Source organism: Myotis yumanensis, unplaced genomic scaffold, assembly GCF_028538775.1.
Source record: "Myotis yumanensis isolate MYYU_CA2020_CCGP unplaced genomic scaffold, mMyoYum1.0.hap1 SCAF_12, whole genome shotgun sequence".
NCBI lineage: Eukaryota > Metazoa > Chordata > Mammalia > Chiroptera > Vespertilionidae > Myotis > Myotis yumanensis.
In genome coordinates this window covers 36,038,717-36,051,887 of record NW_027223763.1, presented here as the reverse complement: position 1 = coordinate 36,051,887, position 13,171 = coordinate 36,038,717, and the positions used below count along the sequence as shown (strand labels likewise).

The 13,171-nt window shown below is 39.7% G+C and overlaps 1 protein-coding gene across 5 annotated transcripts in view; it reads left to right on the top strand.

Moving 5' to 3' along the window:
* The window catches only part of LOC139021165 (transducin-like enhancer protein 4), a 146,530-nt gene that overhangs the window by 77,128 nt on the left and 56,231 nt on the right, over positions 1–13,171 (top strand). For 4 of the 5 annotated variants that reach the window (XM_070431453.1, XM_070431452.1, XM_070431455.1 and 1 more), the window contains one exon: positions 150–166. The exons of the other annotated variant lie outside the window; for it this stretch is intronic. In XM_070431453.1, coding sequence (XP_070287554.1) covers positions 150–166 — 17 coding nt within the window. The remainder of the gene's footprint in view (positions 1–149; positions 167–13,171) is intronic. 5 annotated transcript variants of the gene reach the window in all.

The following is a 13,171-nucleotide window of genomic DNA, read 5'->3' as shown; positions in this document are numbered from 1 at the left end:
TTTACCGCAAAGTTGACATCTCTGTCATTTATGATTTAGCAGTGTTCAGGTTTGATAAATGTATGCTTTTATGTAAACTAACTAGTTCTTTTCCTTTTTTCTTCTTCCCACCACTTGATCTACGTGTGTTGTTGCTGTTTTGCCTGTAGACAGAGACTCCATCAAGGTAGGACTCAAATTCACAGGCGAAGGAATGGTTGTAAGGGGCTCAGAGTGATCTGAGTATAGTGAGTAATGGATTCGAAATTTAGAGAATGATTTGGTGGGCCTTACCAAATAGTGGTTAGCTGCATTTTTGGATTACTTTCAGTTGTGTGGTTAAAATTTTTGAAAATATTAGTTCCATTTCTCTATCAGAATTAGATTTGTATACCAAGATTGAATTATGAGATCTGGCTTACATTGCTCATTTTCTTATGTCTTGACATGTGAAAAGCAAACAAATGGAAAAACTGTTTTTCTTCAGATTTGGGATATAAGATAAATAATAAGGAAATGAAGTAAATAAATTAGTTTATAAGGAAATACGCATTAGTCTCATATTTTGGGAAAAAATTTCATCCTACAAAACTCCTTATCAAAACATTTGTTTAAAATTTTTCTTCACCAGAGATAATCTATAATAATAAAAGCCTAATATGCTGATTAGACCAGACAGCCGAAAGACCCTCCGGATGAAGCCATGGCTGCGAGGCAACCCCCTTACACAAATTTCGTGTACTGGGCCTCTAGTTTTTTGTATGTGTGTGTTTTTTTTTTTTTTAATTCAATAACATCTTGGTTTCCAGTATAGCAAGTTATTCTCCTTAAGTTTTGCATCTGTCTTATTTGCCTTCTCTCTCTCTGAAAACAAGTTTTCAGGAACAGAAAAGTATCGAGGGCCTAATGCTTTGGATATGCTTGTGTAATACCAGAATAAGATATGCTAAGGATCCCTGATTTTAAGCACATAAGAAAAACAGGCTACCATGGCAGGAAATGAGTAAAATAAGGTGAAAATTGCTTGATCACTTTTGAGCCAGGCGCAATGTAAATATGGTACTGATTATGTATAATTGTATTGTGTATGCCATTGTGTTCTGTGTAAATTAGGAAGGACAGGACAGTTCTCAAGCGATGGCCAAAGTACAGATGCTGTCAGTTACTTTGCTTGTATTTCACAGTTGAATGTTTGGGAGCACAGGCAGTGAAGTTCTGTATGAAGACTAAAATCTTCCCTAGAGCCACCTGTGCTATCACTTGGAATGCCTCTTGGAATTTCTGTCCTTATTCAATCAAAGGGAAGTAGGGTTTTTGCCAAAGGCCTTAAATAATGGAAAATAAAAATTAATGTCTTTTACCCTTTGAGTATCTTTGTAATTTGAAAGGGCATCTGCCCACCCATAGAAATGTCAACATTTACAAATTAGAACACACATTGAATTATTTAATTAATGCATTTACAGTTGTATTTTGTCATATAATATACATATCAATACCTAGATTTAAAAACATTCTTAGACTATAGTAAGTGTTCCACCCATGTGTGCTTAGGCTGTAGTAAGTATATGCACTGACCAGAATTAGCTGGTAGCAGCCATTGGAACGCCTGTCTAGTTATTCTGAAGCCATACTATAAACAGTGCCTGCCTTTTTATGATAAACTAGAGGCCCGGTGCACAAAAATTTGTGCACTCGGGGAGTCCCTCAGCCCGGCCTGTGCCCTCTCGCAGTCTGGGACCCCTCAGGGAATGACCACCTGCTTGCTTAGTCCCACTCCCCGGGGAATTGGGCCTAAGCTGGAAGTCAGACATCCCTCTGGTAGCCCAGGAGCCCTCAGGGGATGTCCACTTGCCAGCAGGGAGCAGGCCTAGCTGCAGTCAGACATCCTTAGTGCTGCTGAGGAGGCGGGAGAGGCTCTCACCACCACCTCTGTACTAGCAGCCATCAGCCTGGCTTGTGGCTGAGCAGAGCTCCCCCTGTGGGAGTGCACTGACCACCAGGGGGAAGCTCCTGCATTGAGCATCTTCACCCTGGTGGTCAGTGTGTGTCATAGTGACCAGTTATTCCCAGTTGTTCTGCTGTTAGGGTCAATTTGCATACTACCCTTTTATTATATAGGATACATACCTTTAGGCAGGCCAGTGAACTAAACAAAAGCCTTCTCTCCTGCCCCACTCGCAGAAGACTGTGAAAATATTTACACTCCAGTGCACACTTTTGTGTCAATTACATTTGATATTTTCTCACATTAGAGTAGGGTGTATTTTGAAATCATCTATAATCATTCAGTATGAGTCTGGGAGTGAGTTTCTAAATGGTTAGACGCAAGGGGGAAAACATAAAGGAAATAAAGGTGGATGATTTTTCTTGATTTGTTATGGAATGGTAGCCACAAATAGATTGGGGGAGGAGGGTATCCTTCTGAAATTTGAAGTCATCGAGTACCGTTCAGGGCTGGCCTATGGCTTTGCAAGGTGAAATAGTTTGCTAATTTTCTGAACTGTGTTCTGTGATGCTCAGAGAGCAGTTAGTTGCTTGTTCCATCCATCGTTCTCATCCTGTAAGTGGTTCCTGGTTAGGAGGGCTTTTTATGATTGTCTGCTGTGTGACTTGAGATGGTTTGTATCAGCCAGAGCGTGCCAGTTGCCTGCAGCTGGAGTCAGGCTTGTATGGAATAATTTATTCATGCAGGATAATGCTCCTTAACATTTAACAGGTAATGAATGTGACATAAATTTCCTTCTTGCTTTTAATTTTTCCCTTTCCTCTTCTAATGTGCAAACAGGCAGCTCTGGTACTCTAAATAATAAGTAATTTTTGGCCATCTGTCAAAAGGAAATTTCAATACAAATTTAAATTAATGGTGCCTGAAATTTTTTATAGCTCCTCTAAAAGCCTGTAATGTGCAGAAAATTCTGAATCTGCTGGTAGTAATTAGTGTTGCATGTAATGAGGATGTGGGTAGTGTTATACAGCCCCAGTGTAACATTTTGATATGGTAGCAAAATTTTGATTTATACAAGGTTGTGGATACGTTTAATTGTGAAAGACACTTTAAAATGTTTTCTTGATGTTACAGATTATTATACAGAGCAGATGTCAATAGCTCATAAAATATAAATTTAAAGTTAATGTAAAGATTCAGGTAATTAAAGTGCTTTACCTTTAGGTGTCAAATAAAATGAAAGAAATTCACCTTTAAAAGCGTTGAGCTTTTTCCTCTTTTTAAAAAGTTCTGTGGACACTAAACCACATGCTATTGGCTTTATTGATCTTGTTTTCTATATCTCCAGTAGCCAGGTTCATTCCTAAGCCTGTTATTTGCAGGCCTGTATCTGAAGTTTTTCAACACTGGTGGTGAATGTAAATATGGACCTAAAGGACAAAGCACTGTAGGAGCCCAAGAATCAACTTATTTGGTGATAAGAAACCAGAACGGTGTATGTTCTAGGGTTGTTGACACCCGCTTGTCACTTGGCTATCCAGTGACTCCATGTGCCCAACAGTAAACCCTAGATTTGGGAGCTTAACACTCTGGTGTGGGGTGAATTTCCCGCCAAAATATAAGATGGCGCGGGCAATTATTTAGGTTTCCCGCGCAAAATCAGGGATTTTTATGATACCTATTACCCCAATGGGTATGAAACGGTTCGCATACGCAGGTAGGTATCTTTGTGAACGGCAAACAAACAAATATTTGGTAATACGCAGTTACAATCGGCCTGAGTTTACACGTTTCCCGCACTCCACCGCAAATCTATATGAACCAAGGCTCCCGCGGAGTACGCGCAATTCACGCGAGCCGACTTAACTCGTTTCCCCCACTCCAAGTGTTAAAATAGCAAGAAACAGACCATTATCCACTCTCATGCTTAGTGGTAGGGTAGAAAGCCCAAACCTCTAAAAAGCCTCCAAATAGGTTCCCATTTCTCTTTTCTGGGTGGGGGCTTCTCATAGCCTTCTAGAGTGTTTAAAACCATTTCTCTCATCCATCCCATGAAAAAGCATAAGTGAAAACCAAGGAAGTATGTTCTGAGGTGATGGGTCTTTCCCCTTCCTCCTGCCCATCACTCCTACTGAGGGCTGAGAGGTAGAAGTTGGTTGGCTACAAGTGGTGGCAGAGAGGACATTCCCACATGCTGCCAATTGCTTCCCAGTTGCTTGAGGTTCCAGCTCATGAAGGAGTCATTAGTTTCCTCACATCACTGTCAGTTTTCATCTGAGTGGCTGGAATGAGGGTGATGATTCAGAGCTGTGAAGGACAAATTGCCTAAATCTCAGTACGAATTTGAAGTTGAGAAATTAGTCTAATTATCCATCCCCTTCCAAATGTCTGACAGTTCTAATACCTTCAAGCAAAAAATAGGCACCAAAATCAAGACCAGCTTGAATATAAAGAGCAAAATTCACTATCACCAGCTATTGATTACCCCTATGGCCTCTCCCAACTTGGTATTATCTTGTATGGTTTATTACTTCATAAGACCTTTATATGTAGTATCTACATGGTCCTCCTGAACACAGTAATCTCCTCAAGTCAGGTCTATGAGGGATTTGCCATGTTCTATTTGTAAAATTTTGCATTAGTACCTTCCTTACCTCTAAGTGGTATTATTTTTATTATTTCATTGGAATATCTTCCCCCAAATGCTATATGGTCATCAAATAGTATGATCATTTTTAGTGACTTATACATTGCCAAATTTATCTCCAGAAACACTACCATTTTAACATGCCACCAGCACTTGAGTATGTTTCCACACGATCCTCCAATATTGAACTTTATAGTTTTTGCAGTTTTTGCTAGGCTAAGTATGAATTGTGTACTTTAAAAAATTAATATACAGAGTGGGGCAAAAGTAGGGTTACAGTTGTTTGTAGGGAAAAGAATACAATAATTAACAAATAATTCAAGAATAAACTGTTTTACATACTCACAACAGTAAACCTACTTTTGCCCCAACCTGTATACAGTTATTTTTTAAGCTGAATACTTTTCTGTGAGTGTATATGCTAAGCTTTTTCTCCTCCTCTGTGGATTCTTTATTTTTAAGTGTTTTCATAATGATCCATTCATTACTTGTTATAAGGCAATGCCTGTTTATTCAACCCCAGCTATATTTTGGTGTATATTCTATGTAGATGACTAAACCATCATGCATTGCTTTTATTCTTGTCTCTTTCACGTACTTTCTGTTGGCAATAAAGGTTTATCAGTGGGAAATTAGACTAGAGCTGTTTTTCTGTTCAAATTGAAGCATATGTATGCTTCAGACCAAAAAAGAACTTATGCTGCTGTTAGTTGGTGTTACAGGTCAAAGTGGGTTTTTAGTGTGAATTAACAGAATGATGACATCTTTTTGTCTCTTCTCTTTGTAAACCCAGACTTAATGGTCAGGGTTATAGTCCAGGATCTTGTGTGACCTGTGTGACTTGGTCCACCACCCCCATTTTTCCTGTCTCAGAGGAATATCAGTCTGAAAAGAGGTGCCTTTAAGATGTTTACCCCTTGGCATGCACTGTGTGGGAGAATACCAGAGAAGAAACCACTTGAGGAAAGGGGAGCCAGTAGAAGATGGATGGCCATGTTGGTAGAAAAACTAAGTCTAGATTTGTATGTACATGTTAGTGATGAACAGTTTAATGAAACTTACCAGTAATTAAGGGAGTAAAATATCTAGAAATGTATGCTGATCATCAATCAATAGAATTCTTTTTGCATCCTTTAACCTTTAAATACAGACTGTGATGTGCTTAAAATTCAACTCCACTTTCCAAACATAAGTATTAAGATATACTTTCAAGTACATTTTTAAGTAGGGTTTTTAAAATATATTAAGTAAAATTATTTCCTTGTAGGTGGTGTCCCTGATGCCTGTTTCCCACAGAGTAAAGTTCTTTCCCATTAAATTTTTAGCTCCTTGAGGGCAAGATTCAAACTTCTTTGTGGAAGTTCATAGGACAAATCAAGGATTAATTTGAGAAAGGAATTGTAATAGAATTAGGAAAACCCCCACTCTGTGCTGGATATCCCCTCTCCCCCTCTAGGCAAGCTGTGTGTCAATGGGCAAGTCACTTAACTTCCTGTGTCTCGAAACTACTACTCTACGCATTTGGAATGTGGATATTTTCTTATGTCATTCAACCCTATCCTAGAAATGAATTTTACAATAAAAACCTTATACCAAAGGATATGTTTCAGCAATAAAATTAGCCATAGTATTAGCCAAATAAACACAACGGTGATTATATTTTATTTTGGGTGTTGGGTTGTAGGGGAATAGTTTAGTGGTTTAAATTATGCCTTTTAAGCATTTAATGTTTAACTGGTAATTTGAAGTTCAATGTTTCGGTATACTACTGTTGCTTTTTAATTGTTTGTCGAGACATTTATTTCTACCATGTATTTTACTTTACCTTATCAAAGAACAATCAGGAAGTTTTATTTTATGGGTTTATGATGCAGTACTTTTTCAGTATTAATTGATACCTGCCTCTGGGTGTGTAAGGTTTGTGAAATGTAACAGGTGCTTTAATTCCAGAAAATATGTTGTAATTGTTTGTCCAACAGATGAATAAATATATTTAGGGCACAGCCAGTCCGCATGTGGTGAGCATGATAGGGGGAGACATGCTTGTTTGTTGTGCCCTCTTGTAGGGGTCACCAAAGCAGAACAAATATTAATTAACGGTGGGCTGGTTGTGGGGTCTGCCTTTTCAAGCTGATTTTTGGCAAGGGTGGTTTAATTCTTTTCCTCCATAAATGAACCCTCTTAGTTATAACAAACATTTTCATCCTGATGTCCAGTGTCTTTAATTTTCTTAATTAGAATGCATTTCATCTCTTGCAAAAATACTACACCATAAAGTTTTATATAACTAGCACATGATTTTCACATTTGCTTCTCAAAATGTAGATAATTCTTCCAAATAATTGTTCACCTTTTCTGTATTCTTAATACTAACATTTTCCCATAAACCATTCTGGGAAAACCATAAAATCACCCAGGGGGAAGTGTATTACTCTCATTTCTTGCATTCTTAAATCTACCTCTATCCAACTTAAATATTTTGTTATACAGTGATTTAAAGTAATTCTGGGTTAAAGACTCTATACTTTGGGGCAACTACTAGCAAAGTTTATAATTTTGGACATGAAGAGGACATAATTATTATATGGCAACTGCTTTGGGACGGGATTGAACAGAATTCCGGCTTCATGAAAGAGGGCTAGAAAGAAGTTTGCTAAGTAATACTTTGTGTGTAATTCTTTTAAATAAACTTGCTCTTAAGTGAAAGTAATAAAATCATATTTCAAGATTAAATAATGCTCTTAGATATGACAAATCAAAACTTTAAATCTTGGAAATGATCTAAATATTGAATAGAGTATTACTTTAGGTTGATCAGATTTATTATGCAGAACCAATCCATTTATTTCTGTATGTAATAAATTATACTGCTTTAAAAAACATTTTAAGCTTCAAATACTAGTATTAGAACTTTAATTTGTGTTTATGTGTAATAGTTGTAATTAGTGGCCAAGTCCCCCGTCCCCCAGGTTCTGTGAGGCCTCCAGTTTTCCTTCCTGAGAAACAGGAAAACAACAACAAAACACACACACACACACACACACACACACACTCCACTCACGCACAGTCTGCCTGTCTTCCCTCACACTGCTTGATATTCTGTCGCCTCTTCAACCATTTGAATGTTCATGAAAAGCTTACTCTTTCCTGTCCTTTACCACCCTCTCCTTGACTGAATTGCAGGCAGTGAGATGGACATTAAAATGGCTTAAGTATTGTAAGTGAACTTTCGAAGATAAGGTGAGCTTGAGGAATTCTTTTTTATGGAAATGACTCATTAATGAATTGTGTCACACCCCAAGGATTCTTGAACTATTTTTCCCAAATTCATACTTTTCAAGTTGCTGAATGCTCAAATGTAAGGACCAAGGAGGTGGTTAGGTAAATAGGTTAATGATGCCACCCAATGAGAGAAGCCATATAATACCACCTCATTTTTATGCATTCTTCCTTATGGTCATTTTCATTATTCTAGAAAATTTTGAGTATTTCATTCATTGATCTTTTTTTAAACTTCTGTTTTCTTGAGCGACATTTGGCCTTTTGAACAACAAAATAAAATTGGAAATGCTAATGTTTTAAGCCAACTAAAGGAGGAAAATAAAAATGTCGCCATGGTAACAAAGCTGCTTTCTAGATGGTTTCCTAAGATATGCCTGAACTAGAAGCAGATGTCTGATTTGAGAATCTTGCCTCCTTCAATGTAAACAAATAACTTCTGGGCAGGTGTTGGAAATAATATGGAAATCCTATTAAGGGGCCCTGGGTTCCTGTCAGTCAGGAAGCCCGTGCCACGAAAGGGCTGGTTGTCACATAAAGGAGCAGAGTAAATTCTCATTAGGCTTGAGCTTTTCCCAGGAAATGATTGTCTCTGTGTGTTCTTTCTCCTGTGAATTTGAATGTAAGCTGTTGCTTCTACTGATCTATTCACTGGTTTTATTTTCTCCCTCTTCATTCCAGATCCTCTCTCACCCCATCAGCCTGTATTCTCCCCCTCAGCCACCCCTTCCCTTTAGATTAACACTTGATCTGTGCTACTGTTCTGAGAGTTGTGACATTTGTGATTTTAACCTCCCACCTTGAGTGGAGAAGGGGAGGGGAAGAGGAGGAAGGGGGAAGTCAGTCTTCATTTCTGGGCCTTTTGGACAAAGAACCAGGCTGCTGAGGCCGAGTGCTGAGAACTGTTTGGAACTGGCACAGCGAGCAGCAGCCGCAGTCCTGAATGCTGTTCTGTGTACATTTACTTGGACTTATATTTTTTATGAATTAAGCAGAAACTATAAAAGCATGGAGAGACAGCTTTTTATGAACTTTTATAAACCTGCATTGGTAAGCCTCTAAACCTCCACTGTCCGTGCAATATGGTAGCCACTAGCCACATGAAGCAATTTACATTTAAATTAGTTTAAATGAAATGATATTGGAAACCCCAGTTTCTCAGTTGCATTAGCCACATTTCAAGTGCTCAGTTGCCACATGTGGCTGTGGCAACTGCCCTACCAATGCAGAGGCAGAACATTCCCATCCTCTTTGGACATTCTGTTTGATAGGAAGAGACTTGGGGCTGATAAGCCTGCTGTTTCTGCCGTTCCATCTGTGAAAACTGACTACCAAAACTGCAAAGCAAGGTTCTTCCCGATGCCCAGGAAATAAGGGGCATGTGTGTATTGTGGTTTTGTAGCTTCTATGCTGCACAGGCATGGTTGGCTGCACTAATATAGCGATCTTTAAATGGTTGTAGGTGTTCTTTTTCCCTGTGGAACTGATTGAGCAGTTTAACATGGATCTTCTCAAAATGGACCCCTAGGAGATGCATTTTAATGTTCCTAGATAGAAAGAAGTTGAGGCAGTTTGGAGGCGAAGGTGATAGTGGTGGTGATGGTGATGGTGATGGTAGGGGGTTTGAAGGCTATGCATAACGATGCTCTTTATAATACTCAGAAGGTTAAATGTGGATAAACACAAAACAAGGCTTTAGAAAAGCTACACTATTATTATGCAGCATTCTCGGACTATAGTCCCCGAGACGCACTTCATAAAGCCAATAAAGCTCGAACTGGTGGTCTCCCGTTGCCCTAGCAACCGACCATGGGGCACAGTGTATGTGAAATGCATGAACATCTGTGAATTAATCTCTTTTAGTTTGTTCTTTTCTTGGCACTGATTGGGCCACTCGGGCTTGTGCCTGAGACATGGTGTGTGGAGGGGTAATCTGGAGCGGTCCCCAGGGCCTTGCCCTAAAGTGGATGGTGGAATGGCAAGTAAGGGGAGATTTATCCTGGTAGTGCATTCAGCAGTGGAGGGATTGGGCCTGACAACTCTCAGTAGGACATTATTAGCTTACTTTCTGGTGCATGGGGAAATGAACAAAAATTTTTCTAGTAAATCTGAGCATTATTGGGTTGATTGGGCTGCCCTGAAAAAATAATCTTTAGAGAAAATTGAAATAATCACTTGTGTTTATACCACAGTTATCAGGATTTGAAAGGTCTCTGAGTTTTATATTCTACATCTTTGTCCCAGCCCCTAACCCAGGCCCAGCCTGTGCCCTGGGGATCTCCACCCCAGAGATCTTCCCCCCAGGGATTATAACCAAACTATATTGGACTAGTCTGAACGGGACTCCGGAATTGGCTGCCTTGTCTGGGATCTGTTTTGATAAATCGGGTAGTATCCTAGTCTGACCTTACTTAGAGAAATTTTAAACTAAACTAGTGACATTTTTGCCCTAGGGAGAATAGAACAAACAATGACTAAATAGAGAAGCATTCAGGAGCAATCCTTTGGCTAGTTACTCCCTCTCTCCTAATAGGCTTTTCCTCACTTCTTCCCCTTTCCTGCCCTTGCCTCCCTCTTGAGACTGGCGCACCACTCTGCAGCCAGTTCAGTTCCTCATGCCCTGTGCCAGAGGCTCACTTGTCACTGTTTTACTCACCCTTGTCATTTTCAACTAGAGGCTCGGTGCATGGAATTTGTGCACTGGGGGGCGGGGGGGAGGGGCCTCTCTCAGCCGGCCTGCGCCCTCTGGCAGTCTGGGAGACCTTGGACATCCTTAGCGCTGCAGTGGAGGCGGGAGAGGATCCCACCACCGCCGCTGCACTCACCAGCCATGAGCCCGGCTTCTGGCTGAGTGGCACTCCCCCTGTGGGAGCACACTGACCACCAGGGGGCAGCTCCTGCATCGAGTGTCTGCCCCCTGGTGGTCAGTGCACAGCATAGCGACCTGTCATTTCACTGTTCAGTCAATTTGCATATTAGGCTTTTATTATACCCATCTCTTCTCTTCCTTTTTCTCCTCCCCTTGTTTTTCCTCTTCTTGCATTATTCCTTAAGGGTCAACCCTTTTTCTTTCAAGGGAATAAAGAAAGACTATTACATTTGACGCCTCACTCATGCTGATGTGGTCCGAATGTTTAATATTTAGGATGAGAAATTTCTCTAATAAGTGTATTAAGACTAAAGTGTGAGCTGCATGCTAGTCCATTCAATTTGCTTGATTGCCATTAATATTGAGGGCACTTAAGTAGGAAGAACTACTTGTTGATCTGTGCATGTTTTCCTTTGGACATTAAAAAGGTACCACTGTAGTTTTGTAGCAAGAGATTTTCTTGATTTACTGTTAGATAACTAACCAAAAATGATTATTTTAATGGTTTCTGACTTTGAAACCTGTTGGTGTTGATAGATAAGCTTAAAAATTGAGCAATGAAGTCTAAATAAAATATTTAAAGTTAGTAGGTATTGATTTGGCAGCCAGAGGGCAAATAGGTCTGCATTGCATTATTGGGGGCACATAGTAAAGATTAGATTCAATTCCTGGCCTCAAACCATTTTTATATTAAAGTATGGAACTGAGATAATGCTGCCTTCTGTGGACAGTAAAATATATTAATGGATTGTTCTTCTTCATTTCTCTCAGCTTCCGGTTAGTTCTGAATTCCTTAAAAATGTGCACATAAAACTAGCTTATGATGATTGGAGGGCTGGCTTCTGAAGGCAGTATTCCCAGGAAGCTGCCAGGGCTGATGTGCAAATACATGCAAACAGGGAGCCTTTAGCAAACATTGACAGCAACACCAGTGGTGACCGTCTATATAGACTCCCAATCTTGACCTTGCCTTTTGCTGGCATTCAGTTAGTGCTTTGTAGGAATCAGCAAAAGAAAATACTCATGTCGGACTTGTGGGTGTTTGAACCCCCTCACTTGCTTTACAGGCAGTTTCTTTTAAAAGTTTTTTGTTGTTGCTCTCAGTAAATAGCCCCATTTCTATTCAGATGATATTTTATTTTTTCAGGTACCAACTTTCTAGAAATACAGCTTCAGAAATACAACAGTTAAAGGTGTTAATAGAGTCTGTTAGAAGGAAGTAGAGCCCTAACCGGTTTGGCTCAGTGGATAGAGCATCGGCCTGCGGACTGAAGGGTTCCAGGTTCGATTCTGGTCAAGGGCATGTACCTTGGTGGCCGGCACATCCCCAGTGGGGGGCATGCAGGAGGCAGCTGATCGATGTTTCTAACTTTCTATCCCTCTCCCTTCCTCTCTGTAAAAATTCAATAAAATATATTTTTTTAAAAAAAGGAAGGAGGTAGAATTCTCAAGTTGTGTTTTTCATATCCTATATAAGTATTTGGTTTTTGAAAGCACAATTCTTTATGCCCCAAACTGAAAAATTTTAGACCCTTGTAGTAAGAAGGGAAAATTCCACCACAGTGATAAATGGCAGTGAGTAAACTGGCTATGATGAAAAATGAAAATTAGTTTGAATGAGTTTGACTCTCTGTTTCCTTCATCTGTGTTTGACTGTGTTAAAAGCAGTAATTTTGTAATCTGGATGTTCAAAGGCTGGGAAGGGAAAGAGATCACAAACAATCTAGAAGAGAAAAGGTCTCTAGCATTCAGATTTTTTTATCCCTACTGTATGTGATAGCCCAGCAAACAGCAATAATCTTTGACTTTTATTTTTAATTATTACCGTATTTTTAAAGAATTTATAGAAATAAAATGAACATTTTCATTACTGGTGTGGATATGTGGACCTGTAAAAACAAAAGGTATTCAAGAGGAAAAATTCTTGCATGGTTTTCTTAAATACAGATTATAGTGCATTGGGTGATAGGACTCATCTCAAAAGGTGGAGTCCCTAAAACTGAATATGATACCTTCCTGTTGGGACCACCCCGGGCAATTGTGGGGCCTGGAAAAAAATAAAAGTGAAGGCCCTCATATATGTCTGAGTATTTAAAAGTTATAAACCCACTTAATAAATATACCCTCATTATGATCTGAAAGGCCAAGTTTGAACTTTAATTTCTCAGGCTCCTTGCCTTTTATTGCTGGCACCACGGGGCTATACCCCCCCCCACCCCCCCCGCCGTTTTTTTCTTCCTCACATCAAAGCTTCCTTTCACCCCATTGGCTTCCCTTAGGTCTAAGTGTGCTCAAACCAACAGCTTAGTTTACCCCTGAAAATCCCAGGAAAAAGACTGATCAATCCTGAACTTGGGCTTTTGGGAAGGGAATTTCAGGGTCCTGGTATCCAGCTCATGGTCTAGAGCGGGTGGGCAGAGTGTGGGCGTGTTCCCTTGGTCCTGAGGAG